Here is an 18,555-nt window from a genome sequence, read left to right on the forward strand (position 1 = left end):
GTTAAATTTTGGTTTACAACCTTAAAAATTTTTTCATAGGCTGAAGTTCCTAAAGTGGGATTACTGGGTCCAAGGATATGCAAATTGCCTTTTTGACAGATTGCATTAATTTCCTCTCCGGCAGGTGTCCTATGAGTGTGCACCTTCCACTTAGGGCTTTAGGAGAAAAAGAAAGCAAGCCTTGAAATACAGTCTCCCTCTTATACTTCTACTTTCAAAATAATTACCTAATATTCTATTATACTTTGCAGAGAAGGACACTGGGAACCTGGGGTTAAATCGCTTCCCCAAGGTCGCACATGGTAAATGAGAGCTGGGATCCTTGCTCAGGCAGTTTGGTTCTAAACTCTGCTCTTAACCATCAAGATGTGCTTTTCCCCTCTATGCCCCTCAGTGATTCCTGGGCCCCGGAACCTTTGAGGACGGCTACACCATCCGCGGACGGGGAGACACAGCAACCCCCAGCTGGGGTGAAGAGCAGAATGAGAGGTGGGCAGGGGAAGGGGCAGGAGAGGGAGGCACAGGTTGGTGCAGGGGCTCCTCTTGCCTCGAGTTCCCCTGGCAAGAGAGGCAGACTCAGCGTTGGTCATTCTCCTTACAGTTTTCAGTTCTAATCCTTCAGCTCTGCCTTGTCGCTCCTGAGTTCAGCCTTCGAACTTTGCCCAGGTGAGTCTGGACTCAAGTGATTCAGCCATGTTGGGATGGGTGGCTGCGGCCAAGCTCTGTTTCTTTTTTTTTTTTTGGTAAAGATTTTATTTATTTATTTGAGAGAGAGAGAATGAGAGACAGAGAGCACGAGAGGGAAGAAGGCAGAGGGAGAAGCAGACCCCCTGCTGAGCAGGGAGCCCGATGCAGGACTCGATCCCGGGACTCCAGGATCATGACCTGAGCCACAGGCAGTTGCTTAACCAACTGAGCCACCCAGGCGCCCCAAGCTCTGTTTCTTAAGAAACCCGGCATTACCTTTCCTGCAGGCCTCGTTACAGGCCACCTGCTTCCGTTGAGGCCCTGGCCGCCCCCCCCCCCGCCCCGCCCCGCCCCGCCCCAGGTTCAAGCAGCACCTGCTCAGCTGATCGTCCCCAACTGCCTTCACCCTGTTGCCTCCCAAGGTAAAGTTAGATCTTGCACTGTGTTCTCAAAAGCAATAGTTCTATTTGATGATGCACAAGAATCACCCGAGGGGTTTATTAAAAAAGACAGATCTCAGACAACCTGGGAAATTCTAACATTGATGGGATATTTGATATTAAGGAATTATTGTTGAATTTTAGGTGTGATCATGGTATCACGTGTGTGTATTATATATAATAATAATATGTATAATTATTATATATAATATATAACACGTGTGTGTATATTATAATATATATTTATATTATATATATGATTGTGTATTTTTTAGAGATACATACTGAAATATTTTGGAAGACATAATATGTGTGGGATTAGCTTCAAAACAGTCTGGGGTGTGTAGGAGAAGCAGGTGAGGGTACTGATGAGGAGAAATTCAACAGGTGATGCTGAGTGGTCTGTCTATGGCGGTTCCTTAGAGTGTTCTCTGTACTTTTGCAGATGCTTTAATTTTTCCATAGTAAAAAGTAAAAAAAAACCCAGCACCCCTTTCATTCTAGGGTACATCGTTCAGGGACCCCAGGTGGGTGCACGCAGGGATCTGCCCCCGCAGGGAAAGCTGCTCTGCCAAGCTCATTAATGGGCACGAGGGTGGTCTCTGCAGAGTAACCAGCCCCTGAACCAGGAGACACGGCTGTAACCACTTCACTCCTCAGCCCCTTAGCCTCCCCACCAAATAAATGCAAGACAGTAATATTCAGTGAAAGGGTAAATCCTCATGTCTGGCCCTGTCTCTTTTTACCTGGGTCACGTCAGAAGCTGACTTTTAGCTACCGACTATTCATTGGTGTATTCTCTTTTGGAAGTAAAGTGTTTTTGAAGATAGCTGTTGTTAGGATGGTGGGCATATTTTTTTTCATTTCCAGAACTATTTCATTTTTACAGTGACAAGGAGGGTTCGGTGTGCTTCGTAGACACGCTGGACGGTTGTCTCTAGGGCCCTTCAAAGGCCTCTAGAAACCTCTTCCTAAACTTCTGCTCGCTGCAGGGTAAGTTACTTTCCTTAGAGAAGAAAGTCACTGCTTCCTGGTGGGGCCCCAAAGTCGTGGCCCCAGGAACAAGTGGCTGGGGGAGGGAGGGGGTTTGAGCAGGGCTGGCCGGTGAGGCAAGTTTGTCCTCACTACAGGCCAGTGTTGATACAACAGGGCTGCCTCTGGGCTCTGCAGGCACCTAGGGAGGAGAAGTACCGGGAGGGGCTCGTGGCCGCAGGGAAGCCATCTGAGGAATCCCCAAGCCAGGCTGGTCCTGGCCTGCCACTCACAAGCCCGGACCAAACACCTGCTTGGGGGGCTGGGCTGAGGAAGCGCGGGAGCCTTAGCTCTCGCCCTACTGCAGATACCTTCCCAGGACCTGCTGGGGCAAAGCTGGGGTAAGAAGGCTTTTCACCCTATGTTCTTGGTCTGCTTGCTGCTAGTGGTGTGTGTCTCTCTTTTATGAAAACATTGCCTTATTTACCAGACAGGGTAGTATGAAAAGTTTTGATTCATCTAGGTGTCAAAAGGCAAAAAATGGAGGAGCAGGCCAGGCATTCTGGAGGGAGGGATGAAGTTTGGGCTCTAGTCAATTAATTGGGAAATACCTTCTGAGCACCTGCTTTGTGGTCGAGCTAGACTGGTGATAGAATGGAAAACATGACATAGTTCTAACCTCATGGAATTTACTGGCCAGTGGGCAACACAGACATTAAACAAGTAATTGCCAGTGACTTCTGTTCAGGGAGTACTTGGTTCACCTGGTGTTGGTGGTGGTCTGGAAGGGCTTATGGAGGAAGAGGTTCCTGACACTGAGGCTCCAATGACAGGATTATGTTGGGTGTGTGGGATACTGGGGGGTGAGGGGAGGAAGAGAGTGAGGTTCCAGATCTAGGGGAAAGCATGGACAAAGGTCCTGAGGCAGGAGGGAGCTCTGGGAGAAATTCCGTGTGTCTGGAGAGCAATGTGAAGAGAAGTGAAGCTGGAGGGGACGGCAGAGGCCAGACACGCTGCAGCCTTTTGTTGGACAAATCTCATATTTTGTAAGAAATAGAGATGATGGAAGACTTAAAGCAGAGAAGGGGTAAACCCAGTGTCTGGCAAACAATAGCTACTGTACACATTATAAAATGAAATGAGAAAAGGGAGCCCATTCTGGAGGTGTGGTAGTTATTCCAGAAGGTTGGTCTTTGGGGCAAGCAATTTGGCTTGGCAGTGGTAGAGCAGTCCAGAGGGTCTTTGATGGGAATGGATTCTACATGAATACCCTTTTTCCCTATAGAGGACATACAGATTTATTTCATTCTGGCTGACTGCACAGGGTTCTGGAGGTCAGCTTAATCACTTTCCTGTTGATGGATATCTGGGTTAGATCCGTTTATTACAATTATTGTATACAATGTTATCAGAAACATCTTTGTGCATCTATTTTCCCATACCTCTCCAAGTTTGTCTGGATGAAGAGCAGCAGAAATCCGAGGTCATGGGTATGAGTAATATAAAATTTGATAGACACTGACAAATTCCTCTCCAAAAAAGCTGTACAAATTTAGACTTCAACTACTAAGTGTATGAAAATGCCTGCTCTCTCACACCATCTACAACAGGAGTTTGTAATCGTATTTTTTAATCTTTCGCCAATCCGATAGGTGGTGAAAAGTGCTATCTTGTTTTTGTTTATATTTCGAAAATTAAGAGCCATTCCTGTTGGATTTTTTTTCATGTTGGATATTAATATAGTGCAACTAAAGCCAGTTTTGATCCGAAGGTTTCTACACCCTTACTCTCTCCAATATCTTTGTCTCCTGCAGACCAAGGCTGTGTCAAGATGGCGTCCGTGTTTCGCAGTGAGGAGATGTGTTTGTCCCAACTGTTCCTCCAGGTGGAGGCTGCATATTGCTGTGTGGCTGAGCTTGGGGAGCTTGGATTGGTTCAGTTCAAAGATGTAGGTGCTGCATTCTTTTTTTTTTTTTTTTTTTTTTTTTAAGATTTTATTTATTTATTCATGAGAGACAGAGAGAGAGAGAGAGGCAGAGGGAGAAGCAGGCTCCCAAGGAGCAGGGAGCCCGATGTGGGACTCGATCCCAGGACCCTGGGATCATGACCTGAGCCGAAGGCAGACGCTCAACCATCTGAGCCACCCAGGCGCCCTGTAGGTGCTGCATTCTTGAAAGGCCAGAGGAAGGTGGGGTGGGAGTAGACATCTCTTTCATACCACTTCTTGGTAGTGAATTACGTGCAGGGAGAAGAGCCCTGAGCTGGGATAGATGGAATTCCATGTGGTTCTAGTTGTTCTGGCTAAGATTTGTGATAACACTGAGCAAGTGACTTGCAAACCTGTTCTCCTTTCCTCCATATGTATCCCCTGTATAGGAATGTTTTGAAGCTCTAGTATAGTCAATACTTGTTAGATGGCATTAGACTTTCTTTCCTAAGTAGTATCTTCCAAGAATTAGATATCTCCAATGGACATGTAGATTACCAAACCTTATTCTGAGGACAGAAATCAATGCTTCCTAATTAGTCAGTCTGAGGACAAAGTATCATGGGGTGCACAGTCTCTCTGTGGTGATATTCTAGGGTGAGACAGTCTTGAGTGTGATGTTGGGGTATCATTTCCCAGAGGTGGTTTCCTTACCACGCTTTTTTGAATCTGATTTAGAAAATTGGACTTTTTACCCCTTTACTTCCTCACCAAGATCATGACCAAAACTAAGCTCCTGCAGGGAAGGATCATGTCTTGTTCTTTGCGTCCTTAGTTCCTAGGACCTGATGTGAGGCTATTCCTCAGTGACATTTATTGGGCAGGATGCCAAATTGCATTTGGGGGATTATGTGTAAGAATAGCAAGGTTTTTGCCTGTAACTCACGTCTTGTGCATGGAAATATCTATTCCTAAAATGATTCCAGCAACATTTTCCAGCATTAAAAAAAAAAACAAAACAAAACAGAACAGAAAAAACACAACAACAACAAAAAACCCCAAAAGGAATACGTTGGTGGCTGTTGATACCAATGTGTGTCTTGTGGTTTCTCCCCACTCTAGTTAAATGTGAATGTGAACAGCTTCCAAAGGAAATTTGTGAATGAAGTCAGAAGGTGTGAGTCACTGGAGAGAATCCTCCGTAAGCCAATTTTCTGTTTACTGTCTAAATGTGAACTGGTGGGGAGGTAAGTGGTTTGCAGGACTGGATTATAACAAACATGTCCCTATTTGTATAGGGACAAAGTGTTCTAGAGACAAAGTGGGGCAGTGAGAGTTGGGATCCAGATGCTGTGGCAGGTCCTGGGGGCAATTTAGGCAGCTAGCCGGCTGAAAGTCGGCTGTCTGCTTGGATCCATTTCTTAGGGGAGAAAACACAATCACCTTGGGATCTCTGGTGGGGTTTCATCCCACAGGTTTCCTGGAAGATGAGATGCAAAATGAGATTGTGCCTCAATTGCCAGAGAGGCCCCCACCGACCCCTCTTCCACGGGAAATGATTATGCTGGAGGTATGTTGAGCCAAGGACATGATAGCGGGTGGCCCTCCATCTTTCTTTTTCTCTCTACTTCCTTTTATAGAACACTGAGTGCCCGCCATGCGCAAGGTACCTTAGAGAGAAACAAAACCTGGCCGTGCCCTCTAGAAGCTTATAGAGGAGATAGTGGAGGAAGGAGGGAGGGGTGAGGTGGTGGGAGAGGATGTCAAAAGATAGGCAGAACCAGATCCTGGAAGTCCCTGCAGATCTTGATTTTTAAAAATTGGATATTTTATCCTTAGAAGAGGAAGGGCCCACTAAAGGAGGCGGGAAGGTAGGGGAGCTTTACTGCCCGAGCCTTATCTCTGGCTGGGGTTGTTTGTTTTTTTCTTTTAAGATAACTTAAAATTCTTGAAATTTTTGAAGCTGTTAGTGGTATAAATAAAGATACTCTGACAGAGATATGAGACTGGCAACTCCCCTGAAAAATATTTTGGATCCTGTCATACTAAATCCTGGATATTTTGGGAGAAGTTGTGTTGGTTGTATGTTTCAGACAGTACCTTAAAAAAAAAAAAATCAGTGTATCCCCCCCACAAAAAAAAGAAGAAGAAAGAAAGAAAAAAGAAGAAAAAAATCAATGCATCTAAATGAGTTTGGTATTGGCTGATTGGTTGGTTTTGAAACTCTACACTCTCATACATTCGTAGTAATAACCAGTTAGATAAGGCACAATCAGATGTGTGCCAACAGTCCTTACTCAGTATTTTCCTTTTAGATATTATTTATTGTTGTTTTTAAAGATTTATTTATTTTTTTTAGAGAGGGAGAGAGAGAGAGAGAGAGAGCCGGGGGGGAGAGGGAGAGGGAGAGTCTTAAGCAGACTCTGTGCTGAGTGTGGAGCCAGATGCAGGGCTTGATCCCATGACCCTGAGATCATGACCTGAGCTGAAACCAAGAGTCAGACGCTTAACTGACTGAGCCACCCAGGCACCCCTGGATATTATTTATTATAAAGATGAAATTAGAACAACATGAGCTTCTGAGTAGCAATATCTGTCTAACCATTGGTCAAGGGGACAGACTGATTCAACTGACTGGCAGTGAGTTGAATGTTCCTCCAGCATTCCTAGGGAGGGGAATCCTTCTGGCAAGAGTACACAATTGGCTTTGGGCCCTTGCCATGCAGAATTTCTAAAGAGGCTTTCATAACAATCCTAGGGAAAGTATTAATTAAAAAAAAAAATCTATCCACAAATCCACCATTTCAGCAAAAACTGCCTTTTCTATTTTCAGGTTTTATCCTTATCAGCTATATTTTTATGTAATTACATGTCCATAGTCTACATTATAATTTTCTATGCATTTACTATCATATTGTAAACTGTTTCTTAAATGATGCATGATTCTCCAAAATATTTTTAAAAGCAGCATTATTTTTAACAGAATCATTAAGTGGGTAGAGCAAATGGTTAAGAAATGGGGATTTCATTTTTTTTCCCCACTTTTGTGCCACTGTAGTTAGTGTTCAAAATTTAGGGTAGTGATTACCTCTGGGAGGGGAGGGCATGGGATGCAATTGAAGTTGGTTGATATGTATGTGGGGTTCATGGTGCAGTTCTCTCCATCTAACATATGTAAAATTTTCCATCATAAGAAATGTTAAAAATTCAATTTTGTCTGATACTAATATGCTTTTGAGGGTGGTGGGGGAAGGTAACTAATATTTGCATGGATATCTTTGTTTTACTGTTTATTTTTAAAATCTTTTTGGTAAGGGTGTCCCTCAGGTAGATTAAAAGAAATCTAGCATGATAATCTCTGTTTTTTAATAGGTGATCTTAATCCATTTTCAGATATGTGGTTGCTGATTTACTGGCAATTGTTTTTGTTAAATATTGAATTGGTACAGTAGAATTTTTAGAAAATATGTGTAAGGTGGAAAGAATAATGATATAACAAACACCAAGTGCCATCACTCTGTAGGACATAAAAGATGACCACAGTGATGCTCTTAAAAGCCTTCTGTGTGCCCCCCGTCCTTCCGCTCCTCCCTTGAGATAATCCTGTCCTGAATTTTGTATTTTTCTTTTCCTTGTTTCTTCATTGTTTTATCACATATTTAGTCTTTTAAATAGCATATGATTTAGCTTTGCACATTTTAGCTTTATATAAATGAAATCATCATGTTTCTTCTTTTGCAACTTGCTGTTTTCTTACGTCATTTTATTTTTTAAGACACCGTATTGTTTCATGTTTCTGAAATTAACTTGTTTTCACTGATGGGTATTGTTTCTTTTATTGCATGTTCCATACTTTATGGAACTTTATCCATTCTACTGTGGGTGGACATTTGGATAAATGAGAAATGAGCTTTCATTCTATACCAAATCTTAGTAGTGCATTCATGAATTGTGTCCAATAAAGAGTTGATCTTCACCTATTAGATTTTGAATTTCAATACCTATATTTTACATTTCCAAGATTTCTTAATTGTTCCCCTTTTATATTTACCTTTTCTTTCATTTTAGGGCATGTTGGTTTAATAATTTTTTGGTTTGTGTGTGTGTAAGCAATGCCTTCACTTATCTCTTTGAGCATTCTAAAAAAAAGCCTTAAACTCTTTTTCAGACTAATCCATAAAAATAATTTCACCCAATGTGAATTTGTGTTCTGATTGTTGATTTTGTTGGTGATTTTTCTTTTTCTTTTTTTTTTTATTTTTAAAAAAGATTTTACTTATTTATTTGACAGAGAGAGATATAGCGAGAGAGAGCATGAGCAGGGGGAGTGGGAAAAGGAGAAGCAGGCTTCCTGCCGAGTAGGGAGCCTGATGTGGGGCTCAATCCCAGGACCCTGGGATCATGACCTGAGCCAAAGGCAGACGCTTAACAACTGAGCCACCCAGGGGCCCCTGATTTTTACCTGGGATCATGACCTGAGCCAAAGGCAGATGCTTAACAACTGAGCCACCCAGGCGCCCCTGATTTTTCTTATCATTAGATTTCTTCTTGAGACTTACTCATTTTGTATGCTCATTTTGGAAGGAAGATTGTTTTTTTTCTTTGTTTTTGTCTTCTTGCGCGTTGTGCTCACAGTTCTCTATATAGCCTTTTTTACTTGCTTGTACCTGGTTCTCCAGATTCCAACCCAGAACTAGCGATTCCTCTTGTTATATTTCATCATTGCAGTGTGTTTGGGGCAGAAGGAATTCTCAACATGTAAATTTACTCCAGCTTCCCTTTTTTCGTGTTTTAAATGGGGGAGAGACATGCAATTTGCTGAAATGCCTTGGCTTCTTCAGGAAGCTAATTTCCATCCCTGCAGAGTGTTTTATAACCCTATTTGATGAAAATGGATCTAGTTTATAGCTCTATAGTCATTTTGAGTTGGACTGAACATGCCACTCAACTTCTGGCTATATTATGATACACTGAATTCTTCTTTGATATTTAGTTATTTGTAGTGGTTAATGTACAGTGAATATCACAGCACTGTGCCTGCTTTCCCTTCTTTTTCCATTCTTCATAGACTCTTCTAGAAAAACTGGAAGAAGAATTACAGGAAGCCAACCAGAACCAGCAGGCTTTGAAGAAAAGCTTCCTAGAACTGACTGAACTCAAACATCTGCTGAAGAAAACCCAAGATTTCTTTGAGGTTGTTATCTGGGGACTCTTTATTAAAGGGACCTTTCCCCCAGAGCCTCAGGTTTCCATTTTGAAAACTGGCTGGTTTGGAGTATGCATAAATCACGCTTGTTTCTGTCCCATGCCGAGGTCATTAGTGAGGGGGGAGGGTATTCCGGGGGAAACGTGGTGCCAGTTTGAACTAAACACAAAGATATTATGATGCTCTTTGGAAAGTATGTGCCCTAAACACGCAGATGGAAGTGAGAACAAAGCACAACAGTGAGTTTGGGCAGATTTGGGATTTCGGTAGTAAAAGACTGGGGGAAGTTTTTGATCTGGCAAGGAGCACTCGACTTTTTGAATTCTCTTAACTATTTGTAGAAAACTAAAGTTTCGTTAAAAATAGACAAACCTTTGAGGTGGAGGGAGCTTTGAAGGTCATCTAAATATGTTTAAGAGAAAGCAGTAGTTCTTTGACTTTCAGACAGAAACCAACCTCGCTGATGATTTCTTTATGGAAGACACTTCGGGTCTCCTGGAGTTAAGAGCGACACCTGCCTGTGTGACTGGAAAACTGGGGTTAGTGTAACTCTGCTCTGAAAGTTACATGTAGATGGGTTTCTGGTCCACAGTTCAGTGCCTGGAATGTGATAGATTTCCCAGGGGGTCTGAGTGAGTGAGTGAATGAATGAATGAATGAATGAATGAACCAGACACTGGAATGAGGGCTATTTCACATGAATATAGACCTCCACACTGTAATAAACCCAAGGGTAACCTCTTCAGGTTGGTGGAGTGGGAGGTAGTGTTACCTTCTTGTTAATGGTGAAACTAGCATTCTGGGAGCCTGAAGAATACAATGTTTATGCTGTTCCTGCAGGGGGAGGATGTGGTGAGAATTGTTTAGATGCGTTTTCTCAACTGTTCCCTGCTTCCTTATCTTGGAAATACTGCTTTGGCAATAAAATAGATTTGAAATTTGCTGTTTGAAGTGCAATTAGCAATGAGGTAGTCATATGATCACATCATCCACAAGAAGGAGTAATGTGGTATTAAAATGCGTGGTGATTCAAAACAGTGGGATTTCATTCAGTGTCCAAGTAAAATTGATGTGTATGCATTGAAAACATTTGATCAGAAGGTAACACAGGCTCAGCGCACGTTTAAAGTGAAAGACCAATGAAAGTAACCATTTTAAAATTAATAGAAAAAGTTTCAATTGGAAATTATCTAGACACAGGGATGATTTTAAAAGTAGAGATAAATGGAAATGAGTATGTCTGTTTCACTTCTAGCACATTATTTATAAAAATGCGTAGAGCCCATTGTTGAACAGTTGGAACAGTTCCTTTCTTTAGCTACGATGCCATAATGGCGGGCTATCATATTGCTAATTGCAAGTAAGTGACTATGTAGTATCGGGGTGACTAAGGAAGTCTCAATACATCGGAGGAAACAGGAGGCCAAAAGGGACTTGGGGCGAGTAGGGGCTGGGCTGCCGAGTGGCCTCGGGGCCCCTGCCAGCTAGTGAGTCCTCCTCGTGCTCAGGGGGAAGCGGGCCTCCGTCTGGTGCTGGCGCGTCCTCAGGTCCTGCGGGGCTTCTCCCTGCACCCCGCTCCCTGGGCCTCAGCGACGTCTCCCCGTGTGACTGCCCAGGTTCACGGCCGGGGTGATCAACAGGGAGCGGATGGCGTCCTTTGAGAGGCTGCTGTGGAGAGTGTGCCGAGGGAACATCTACCTGAAGTTCAGTGAGGTGGACACGACTCTGGAGGATCCCGTCACGGTGGGTGTCGCGGGCTGTGGAGAGCTCTGTCCTCAGTTTCCCGGGGCCCTCGCCGGGGGCTGGCAGGGGTGGGGTGGGGGGGCGGTTCTCTGAAGCCGTGGGTCTTCAGTTCTGTGAAGCTAAAAGCCACTGCCTTTCTTTCTCCTGGCTTTTCTCTTCCCCCACTTTGTAAAAAAAAAAAAAAAAAAAAAAATTCCTACAAAAAGGTCAATTCAAGGACTGATTGTTGTTAACACCCCACAACTATTCATGCTTCCAAGACCCAGCTATACCAGGTCCTGGAAACTTAGCAGTGCTCCCTCCTCGGGAGGCGGCAGCTGGGTCTTCCTCACCAGGAGCTAAGAACTGGGCTGGGTCAGTGCGCCCCAAGCTTCAGTGTGCACCTGAGCAGGAGTGACCTGGGCATCCTGTTAAAATGCAGATGCTGATGCAGTGGGGTGGGGGCGGGGCCTCCGATTCTGCATTTTTTTTTTTTAAAGATTTTATTTATTTATTTGACAGAGACACAGCAAGAGAGGGAACACAAGCAGGGGGAGTGGGAGAGGGAGAAGCAGGCTTCCCGCTGAGCAGGGAGCCTGATGTGGGACTCCATCCCGGGACCCCGGGATGGATCATGACCTGAGCCGAAGGCAGACGCTTAATGACTGAGCCACCCAGGCGCCCCCCCCCCACCCCGATTCTGCCTTTTTGACCAGCTGTGCTGATCCTCAGAGTCAGTGGACCGCGCGCTTCCAACAAGGATTTTGAGAGGACTCTTCACTGAGTACCCCGCACTTACTGCTATTAATTCTGTAATGTTGGCCTTCTCTGCCCGTCCAGTCAGCGTTTCAAGCTGCTTACTTTTTAATTCCAAGTTGCGCTTATTTCTAAGTGTCCTAATCTTTTCCAGAGTAGAGGTGAAAAAAAAATTAATTTGAGGTTTTATCTCATGGAAAATAATTTCAGAGTTAAGTGAAATTTAAAATAGGAAGAAAGCTTATTTTTTCTCTTGTGCTCTTTCTCTCTCGTCCGTAAGCCAGAAGCAGGTTGTAGTAATAAGCATGGAATTTTTTTTTTTTTTTGGTCTTCTCTTGATCTTGGAGAATACAATTTCCCCCTGTTATCAGTATGTGTCCCTTATAGATATTATTTTAAAAATTGATGTTGAATCATCACTTTCCACAACCATGTTTGACATGTAATAGTTATGGTGATAGAGTATAAAGTAGGCATCTGGGAAAAGATGACTTTCGCCTGTTGATATAGAAGGTCACTGAGCAGATGACATGAGATCAGAGTGGATTACTGGTTCTGGTGGATCCAGGGACAGGAGGACCTGAGAGATTGAGAAAAGGACCAGGGGTCCTTGGACAAAGGAGCCTTTGGAGATAATGTAAAGCAGGTAGCCCCCCCAAATCCTAAATAGCCCTCCCCGGCTCCCATGAGCAGTTGCCAAAATGACAATTCATTTTTATCTTCTTTTCAATTGATGCGGAAAATTTCCAATGAGTTGATATGACATTATCTATCTACTTATGGACTTTGTTTCCAGTTTTTCTCCAGAATACAGACACTACGATGACCATCTTTATGCATGTCATTTATTTCCTTTTGAATTACTTCCTTGATATAAATTCAAGGAAATAGGATTACTGGCTTAAAGGGGGTGGGCATTTTCATGACACTTGATGGCTCCTGACAAAGGGCTTTTCAGTGGGGCCATACCTGATCCCAGAGCCCTGAGTGGCATATGGTGAGTGCACTGGATTGGTTATAACTTTTCCAACGATGGATTTCATTATTTTGCCTTTACCCCCCTCTGCCCCAAATTAAATAAGAGTAAAACAGCACATTGCTTTGCTTGAGCGCTTTCATATATGCTTGTGAAATATGTATTCTTTCTTGTGAATTGTCACACTTGGACTTGAGAATTACATTTTAATCAGTGTTCCTATGGACATACAGTGAGTCAAAAATTAGACATGGCTTTACCTTTGTTAAACATCAAACACCCACTCACCCTTGAAATGTAAATATTGTATGTGAGTTAACTCTGGTGAGCTAGGTCTGCTACTTTCATTTTAAGCCTTATAATAACCTGGTTCCTCTCTTCTGCATGGTTTCTTGTTTATAAACCCACCTCTTAAGTATAGCGTTAGAGGTGAATACAGACAGGCTCAGCTGTGGTCTGGCTGGTATATCCAGTATTAGGGTTATTGCTTTAAGGCTGCCTTGGCCTCTCTTAGTGGCCTTGCCCTCAACCATAAAGAATTACAAACTTAGATCAACTGGGAAAAGCTGAAGTTTTCCAGCTGTAATTTTTTTTTGAGATTTTGTTAAATAATCTCTCTATCCAACATGGGGCTTGAACTCATAACCCGAGGTCAAGAGTCACATGCTCTACCAAGTGAGCCAGCCAGGCACCCCTCCAGTTATAATTAAAAAAAATTTTTTTAAATCTAAAAACAGGATTTTACATTTCTATTACATTATAACCAAAAAGAAAAAATTTTATATATATATAAAATTATGTATTATTATGTAAATTATTTATATTATGGATAATATGTAATACATATTTTTATATATATATAAAAATAGTTTTTACTGTTGTGATTTTCCAGAAAGAAGAAATTAAAAAGAACATATTCATCATATTTTATCAAGGAGAGCAACTCAGACAGAAAATCAAGAGGATCTGTGAAGGGTAAGAGGCTGTTCATGGCTCTTTCATCAGTGATTTGGGTCACGATTAGGTGAAGAGGTGTGTGAGACAAAGTACTCTTGACTGGAGGTTTCTTTGAGGTCCCTTAGGATTTTAGAACAACTTTCCTGCATTTGACTAGATAGTGTTAAAAATGCAACTTATCTTTAAGAGCTGTGGGAATAGGAGCAGAGAGGACTTGAGTAAGCAAAAGTCAAGGTAACAGAAAGTAGGCATCATAACCAAGTCCGTGTATTCCTTCTCACACCCTTTATCAGCCGCTAAGAAGTAGGCACACCTCATGCTGAGCTGTTTCTGATTTTACAGAATCGATTTACTCCAGCAGAAATTATTCAGTAGAGGGGCGCCTGGGTGGCTCAGTCGTTAAGCGTCTGCCTTCGGCTCAGGTCATGATCCCAGGGTCCTGGGATCGAGTCCCACATCGGGCTCCCTGCTCGGCGGGAAGCCTGCTTCTCCCTCTCCCACTCCCCCTGCTTGTGTTCCTGCTCTCACTATGTCTCTCTCTGTCAAATAAATAAATAAAATCTTTAAAAAAAAAAAAAGAAATTATTCAGTAGAGAAAGATGTTATTACATTAATAGATTCTAGGGAGAAGAGACAAGTCGAGCCGTAGTCTTATTTACCTAAAAGCTCACAGGTTCTTTGGTTTGAGTGAAGCTCATTCATTGAATAGAATCATAGCTTGAATTTAAATAGTACCGAGCAATGCATCAGGAACCCTTAGAACTGGGACTCATTTTCCGACTGCCAAAGAGACAGTTATTCTATTTTTTTTTTAAAGATTTTATTTATTTATTTGACAGAGAGAGACACAGCAAGAGAGGGAACACAAGTAGGGCGAGTGGGAGAGGGAGAAGCAGGCTCCCCGTGGAGCAGGGAGCCCGATGCGGGGCTCGATCCCAGGACCCTGGGATCATGACCTGAACCGAAGGCAGACGCTTAACGACTGAGCCACCCAGGTGCCCCAAGATGGTTATTCTAGAAAAAGGTGGTCATCTAACCAAAGTCAGCAAGTGATGGCTTTGGCAGAAGGGGACGTTTTGGCAGGCTTTTCCATGGTAACCCCCTGTGACCTTTGGAACGTCTGAAACACAGGTTTCGAGCCACCATCTACCCCTGCCCAGAGCCTGTGGGGGAGCGCAGAGAGATGCTGGCCGGCGTCAACGCGAAGCTGGAAGATTTAATCACTGTGAGTGAGTAGTTGAGGCGCGTGACCTGACTGGGGGCTGCCAAGGGGCTACTTTTGCCATTTCCATTTAAGTGCTGTGACCCAGTGCCCTCGCTTGCAGGCCAGCTGGAATGTTAACTATGCTCTCCCAACGATCATGATGGAAGATTTCATAATCAGAGCACGGTGTCCAGTAAGCTGGAGGTGGTGATTCTGAATATCAGTATGGCTCTACCTGGGCTTGAGCCCCAGTCAGCTTTGGGTGGCCAGCCCGGTCGGATAGAAGGAGCCCTTTATTGTGAGCCCGGCCTGGGCCACATCTGGGATACAACTAACTAGCCAGTTAAGTTGAACAACCAGTCTGACTGATTCTTTTTCCATTGACTCACCCCGTTGTTTGAGTGGATCAATTACTTCTGTAAAAACAGTGAGTGAGTCTAGTTTCACCATGTGAACACACCCCAAATTCATAGCCTCTTGTAAAGTGAGTTGTCATCCAGGTTGGCACTTAACACTCATGTGATTGGAACACTTGCTTCAATAAGCTTTGAAAGGAATCCACTAAAAGCAGCTGGGCCTGCATCACATTGCTTCTTCCAGATGAGCACTGTCCTATAGAACTTTCTGTGGACATGTTATCTAACCTGCAAGCACCATGCTGTGTCCACGAGCCGCACGTAACCACAGAGCCCTTAAAACGTGGCTAGTGCCACTGAAGAACTGAATTTTTATTTTATTTTTTTTAAGACTTTATTTTTTTGCGAGAGAGAGAATGAGAGACAGAGAGCATGAGAGGGAGGAGGGTCAGAGGGAGAAGCAGACTCCCTGCTGAGCAGGGAGCCCGATGTGGGACTTGATCCTGGGACTCCAGGATCATGACCTGAGCCGAAGGCAGTCGCCTAACCAACTGAGCCACCCAGGCGCCCATGAATCTTTATTTTATTTTTAATTTTTTTAGAGGTGGGGAGGGGCAAAGGGAGAGGGAGAAAGAAAATCTTAAGCAGGCTCCATGCCCAGTGCAGAGCCTGATGCAGGGCTCAATCTCACAACCCTGAGATCATGACCTGAGCCAAAATCAAGAGTCGGATGTTTAACTGACTGGGCCACCCAGATGCCCCCTGAGTTTTTATTTTTAATTAATTTTAATTAAATTTAAAATTTTCGTGGCTGCTGAAATCCGTTGTTAGCACAATTCTGGATCCTCAGGGAGTGACTTAGAAATGTGGTATGTGAGTGTGTTTGTGTTGCGAGACGCTTAGAATAAGAGACATCTTTGCCTTCCTAGAAAAATCTGTGCTTAATTTCTTTAATCCCCTCTATTACTTCCTTGTCATTTGTCAAGGAGATTGTGTTTCCCTGACGCAATTACCCTTCAACTACTTTCCCCAAACATTCCATACTAGATTTTATGAAAGCTTCATGAGGAAAAGAAGTTATTCCAAACTTATGTTCCTGTTTAGTCTGACCTGGGGAGCCACCGGTGAAGGTGCTGAGACGGGTACACTCTGGTAGCCCTGAACAAAAACGAATCCCATTAAATAAATTCTCTGTGGGCAAAATTGTCCATTCCCTCCTTCATTAATTCACTGGTCATTTATTGAAGACATTACATATGTAAAGCATTTTGATAGATGTACCAGGGCTGCTATAACAAATGACCATAAACTGGGGGTGCTTAAAACACAGAAATTTATTTTCTCACAGTTCTGGAGGCTTGAAGTCTGAAATCCAGGTGTCAGCTGAGCCAGGCTTCCTCTGAAGGCTCTAGGAAGGGATCCTTCCTCACTTGTTCTGCTATGGTCCTAATGTGTGTTGCCCCCACCCCCAAACTCATATGTTGAAAACCTAATGTCCGAGGTGATGGTATTCAGAGGCAGGGCCTTTGGGAATTGATGAGGTCATGAGGGTGGAGCTCTCCTGAATGGAGAGCCTGAGCCCCCCACCCCCCTTATAAAAGAGGCCCCAGAGAGCTTGCTTGCCCCTTCTATCATGTAAGGATAGAATTTGAAGTCGGCAACCCAAAAGAAAATCCTTACCTAACCATGATGGTAGACCCTGATCTCAGACTTCCAGCTTCCAGAACTGTGAACAATTAATTTTTGTTGTTTAAGCCACCCAGTATGGTGTTGTATGATAGTGGCCTGAATAGAATAAGACCTCTCCCTAGCGTCTGGTGGTTGTCGGCAATCCTTGGTGTTCCTTGGTTTGTAGATATTCAGTCCAGTGTCTGCCTAATTCACACAAGACATTCTTCCCTGCATCTCTAGTTGTCCAAATTTCTACCTTTTTTTTTTTTTTTTAAAGTAGGCTCCACGCTGGGCGTGGAGCCCGGAAGGGCGTCCAACTCACAACCCTGAGATCAAGACCGGAGCTGAGACCAAGAGTCGGATGCTTAACTGGCTGAGCCACCCAGGAGCCCCTAGATGTCCAAATTTCTTATAAGGACACCAGTCATATTGGTTAGGGCCCACCCTACTGCAGTATGACCTCATGTTAATTACATCAGCAAAGACCATGTTTCCAAATAAGGTCACATTCATAGTTACCAAGGGTTAGGACTTCAACGTGTCTTTTTTTGGGGACACAGTTCAATCCATGACAATAGTACTCTAAGGAATTTAGAGGAAAGGGAAGATATAATCTTTGCCCAAGGGTTTTAACCTCTACAAGGGAAGATAAACTGCTCATGAGGGTTGATGGCAGGTAAGGGCTGCAGGCCAGAGGAGGGAGCCCAGAGCCGGAGAAGCCATGATGGCTGATGGGCTTCCATTTTGCCACATTGCCAGAGCCCTGCATGAGTGTTCCTTGTTTCTCAGCGTGCTGTTCCCCGCCCAGGTCATCACACAAACAGAGTCTCATCGCCAGCGCCTCCTGCAAGAAGCCGCTGCCAACTGGCACTCCTGGGCCGTTAAAGTGCGGAAGATGAAGGCCATTTACCACATCCTGAACATGTGCAACATTGACGTCACTCAGCAGTGCGCCATCGCCGAGATCTGGTTCCCGGTGGCAGACACTGGGCGCATCAAGAGGGCATTGGAGCAAGGCATGGTGAGTGGCAGATGGAGCTGGGGAGCGGACAGATGCCTCACCTCCAGCCTCAGCAGTGCCTCTGTCAGGCGCTCGGAGGCCGTCAGCCTCCCACGTCACATGAACTCCCCAAGGACTGTGTCCCTCATCTTTGCATCTTCTGTTCTTTTTTTTTTTTTTTAAAGATTTTATTTATTTATTTGACAGAGAGAGACACAGCGAGAGAAGGAACACAAGCAGGGGGAGTGGGAGAGGGAGAAGCAGGCTTCCCGCGGAGCAGGGAGCCCGATGCGGGGCTCGATCCCAGGACCCTGGGATCATGACCTGAGCCGAAGGCAGACGCTTAACCATCTGAGCCACCCAGGCACCCGTATCTTCAGTTCTTAATCCAGGGCCGGGCACCTATTAGAAACTCCTTTTCTGGCAAATATTCGACATTTCTTTGATCTTCAGCAAGTGCATGTGCAGCACTGATGTACCAATCACTCTGCTGGTTGTGACCGTAGATACCACAGTCAGTGTGACTGTAGGTCCGTCCTTTCCCTCATGAAGGTCACGGTCTGGCTGGAAAGACAAATAAAGACCACAGCTGTGCTCAGCACTCTGTACCCCAGTTAAGGTCACAGCCTTCATCCTTCGCCTCTCCAGATGGTCACTGGGCCCCAGGAACAGATCTGGGGC

At 44.1% G+C, this 18,555-nt stretch overlaps 1 protein-coding gene across 1 annotated transcript in view; it reads left to right on the forward strand.

Annotated features, from left to right (window-relative positions):
* The first annotated feature begins 590 nt into the window (after positions 1-590).
* ATP6V0A4 (ATPase H+ transporting V0 subunit a4) overlaps positions 591-18,555 on the forward strand; it is a 56,428-nt gene continuing 38,463 nt past the window's right edge. The window contains exons 1-11 of the mRNA XM_064574912.1: positions 591-666; positions 2,017-2,120; positions 3,914-4,047; positions 5,149-5,227; positions 5,502-5,596; positions 9,095-9,220; positions 9,677-9,771; positions 10,849-10,975; positions 13,579-13,661; positions 14,775-14,868; positions 17,683-17,895. Of these exons, the coding sequence (XP_064430982.1) occupies positions 3,931-4,047; positions 5,149-5,227; positions 5,502-5,596; positions 9,095-9,220; positions 9,677-9,771; positions 10,849-10,975; positions 13,579-13,661; positions 14,775-14,868; positions 17,683-17,895 (1,029 nt within the window). The 5' untranslated portion in view covers positions 591-666; positions 2,017-2,120; positions 3,914-3,930. The remainder of the gene's footprint in view (positions 667-2,016; positions 2,121-3,913; positions 4,048-5,148; positions 5,228-5,501; positions 5,597-9,094; positions 9,221-9,676; positions 9,772-10,848; positions 10,976-13,578; positions 13,662-14,774; positions 14,869-17,682; positions 17,896-18,555) is intronic.

This window comes from Mirounga angustirostris, unplaced genomic scaffold, assembly GCF_029215605.1.
Source record: "Mirounga angustirostris isolate CCGP_5_RB_7025 unplaced genomic scaffold, mMirAng1.0.hap1 SCAF_12, whole genome shotgun sequence".
Classification (NCBI taxonomy): Eukaryota; Metazoa; Chordata; class Mammalia; order Carnivora; family Phocidae; genus Mirounga; species Mirounga angustirostris.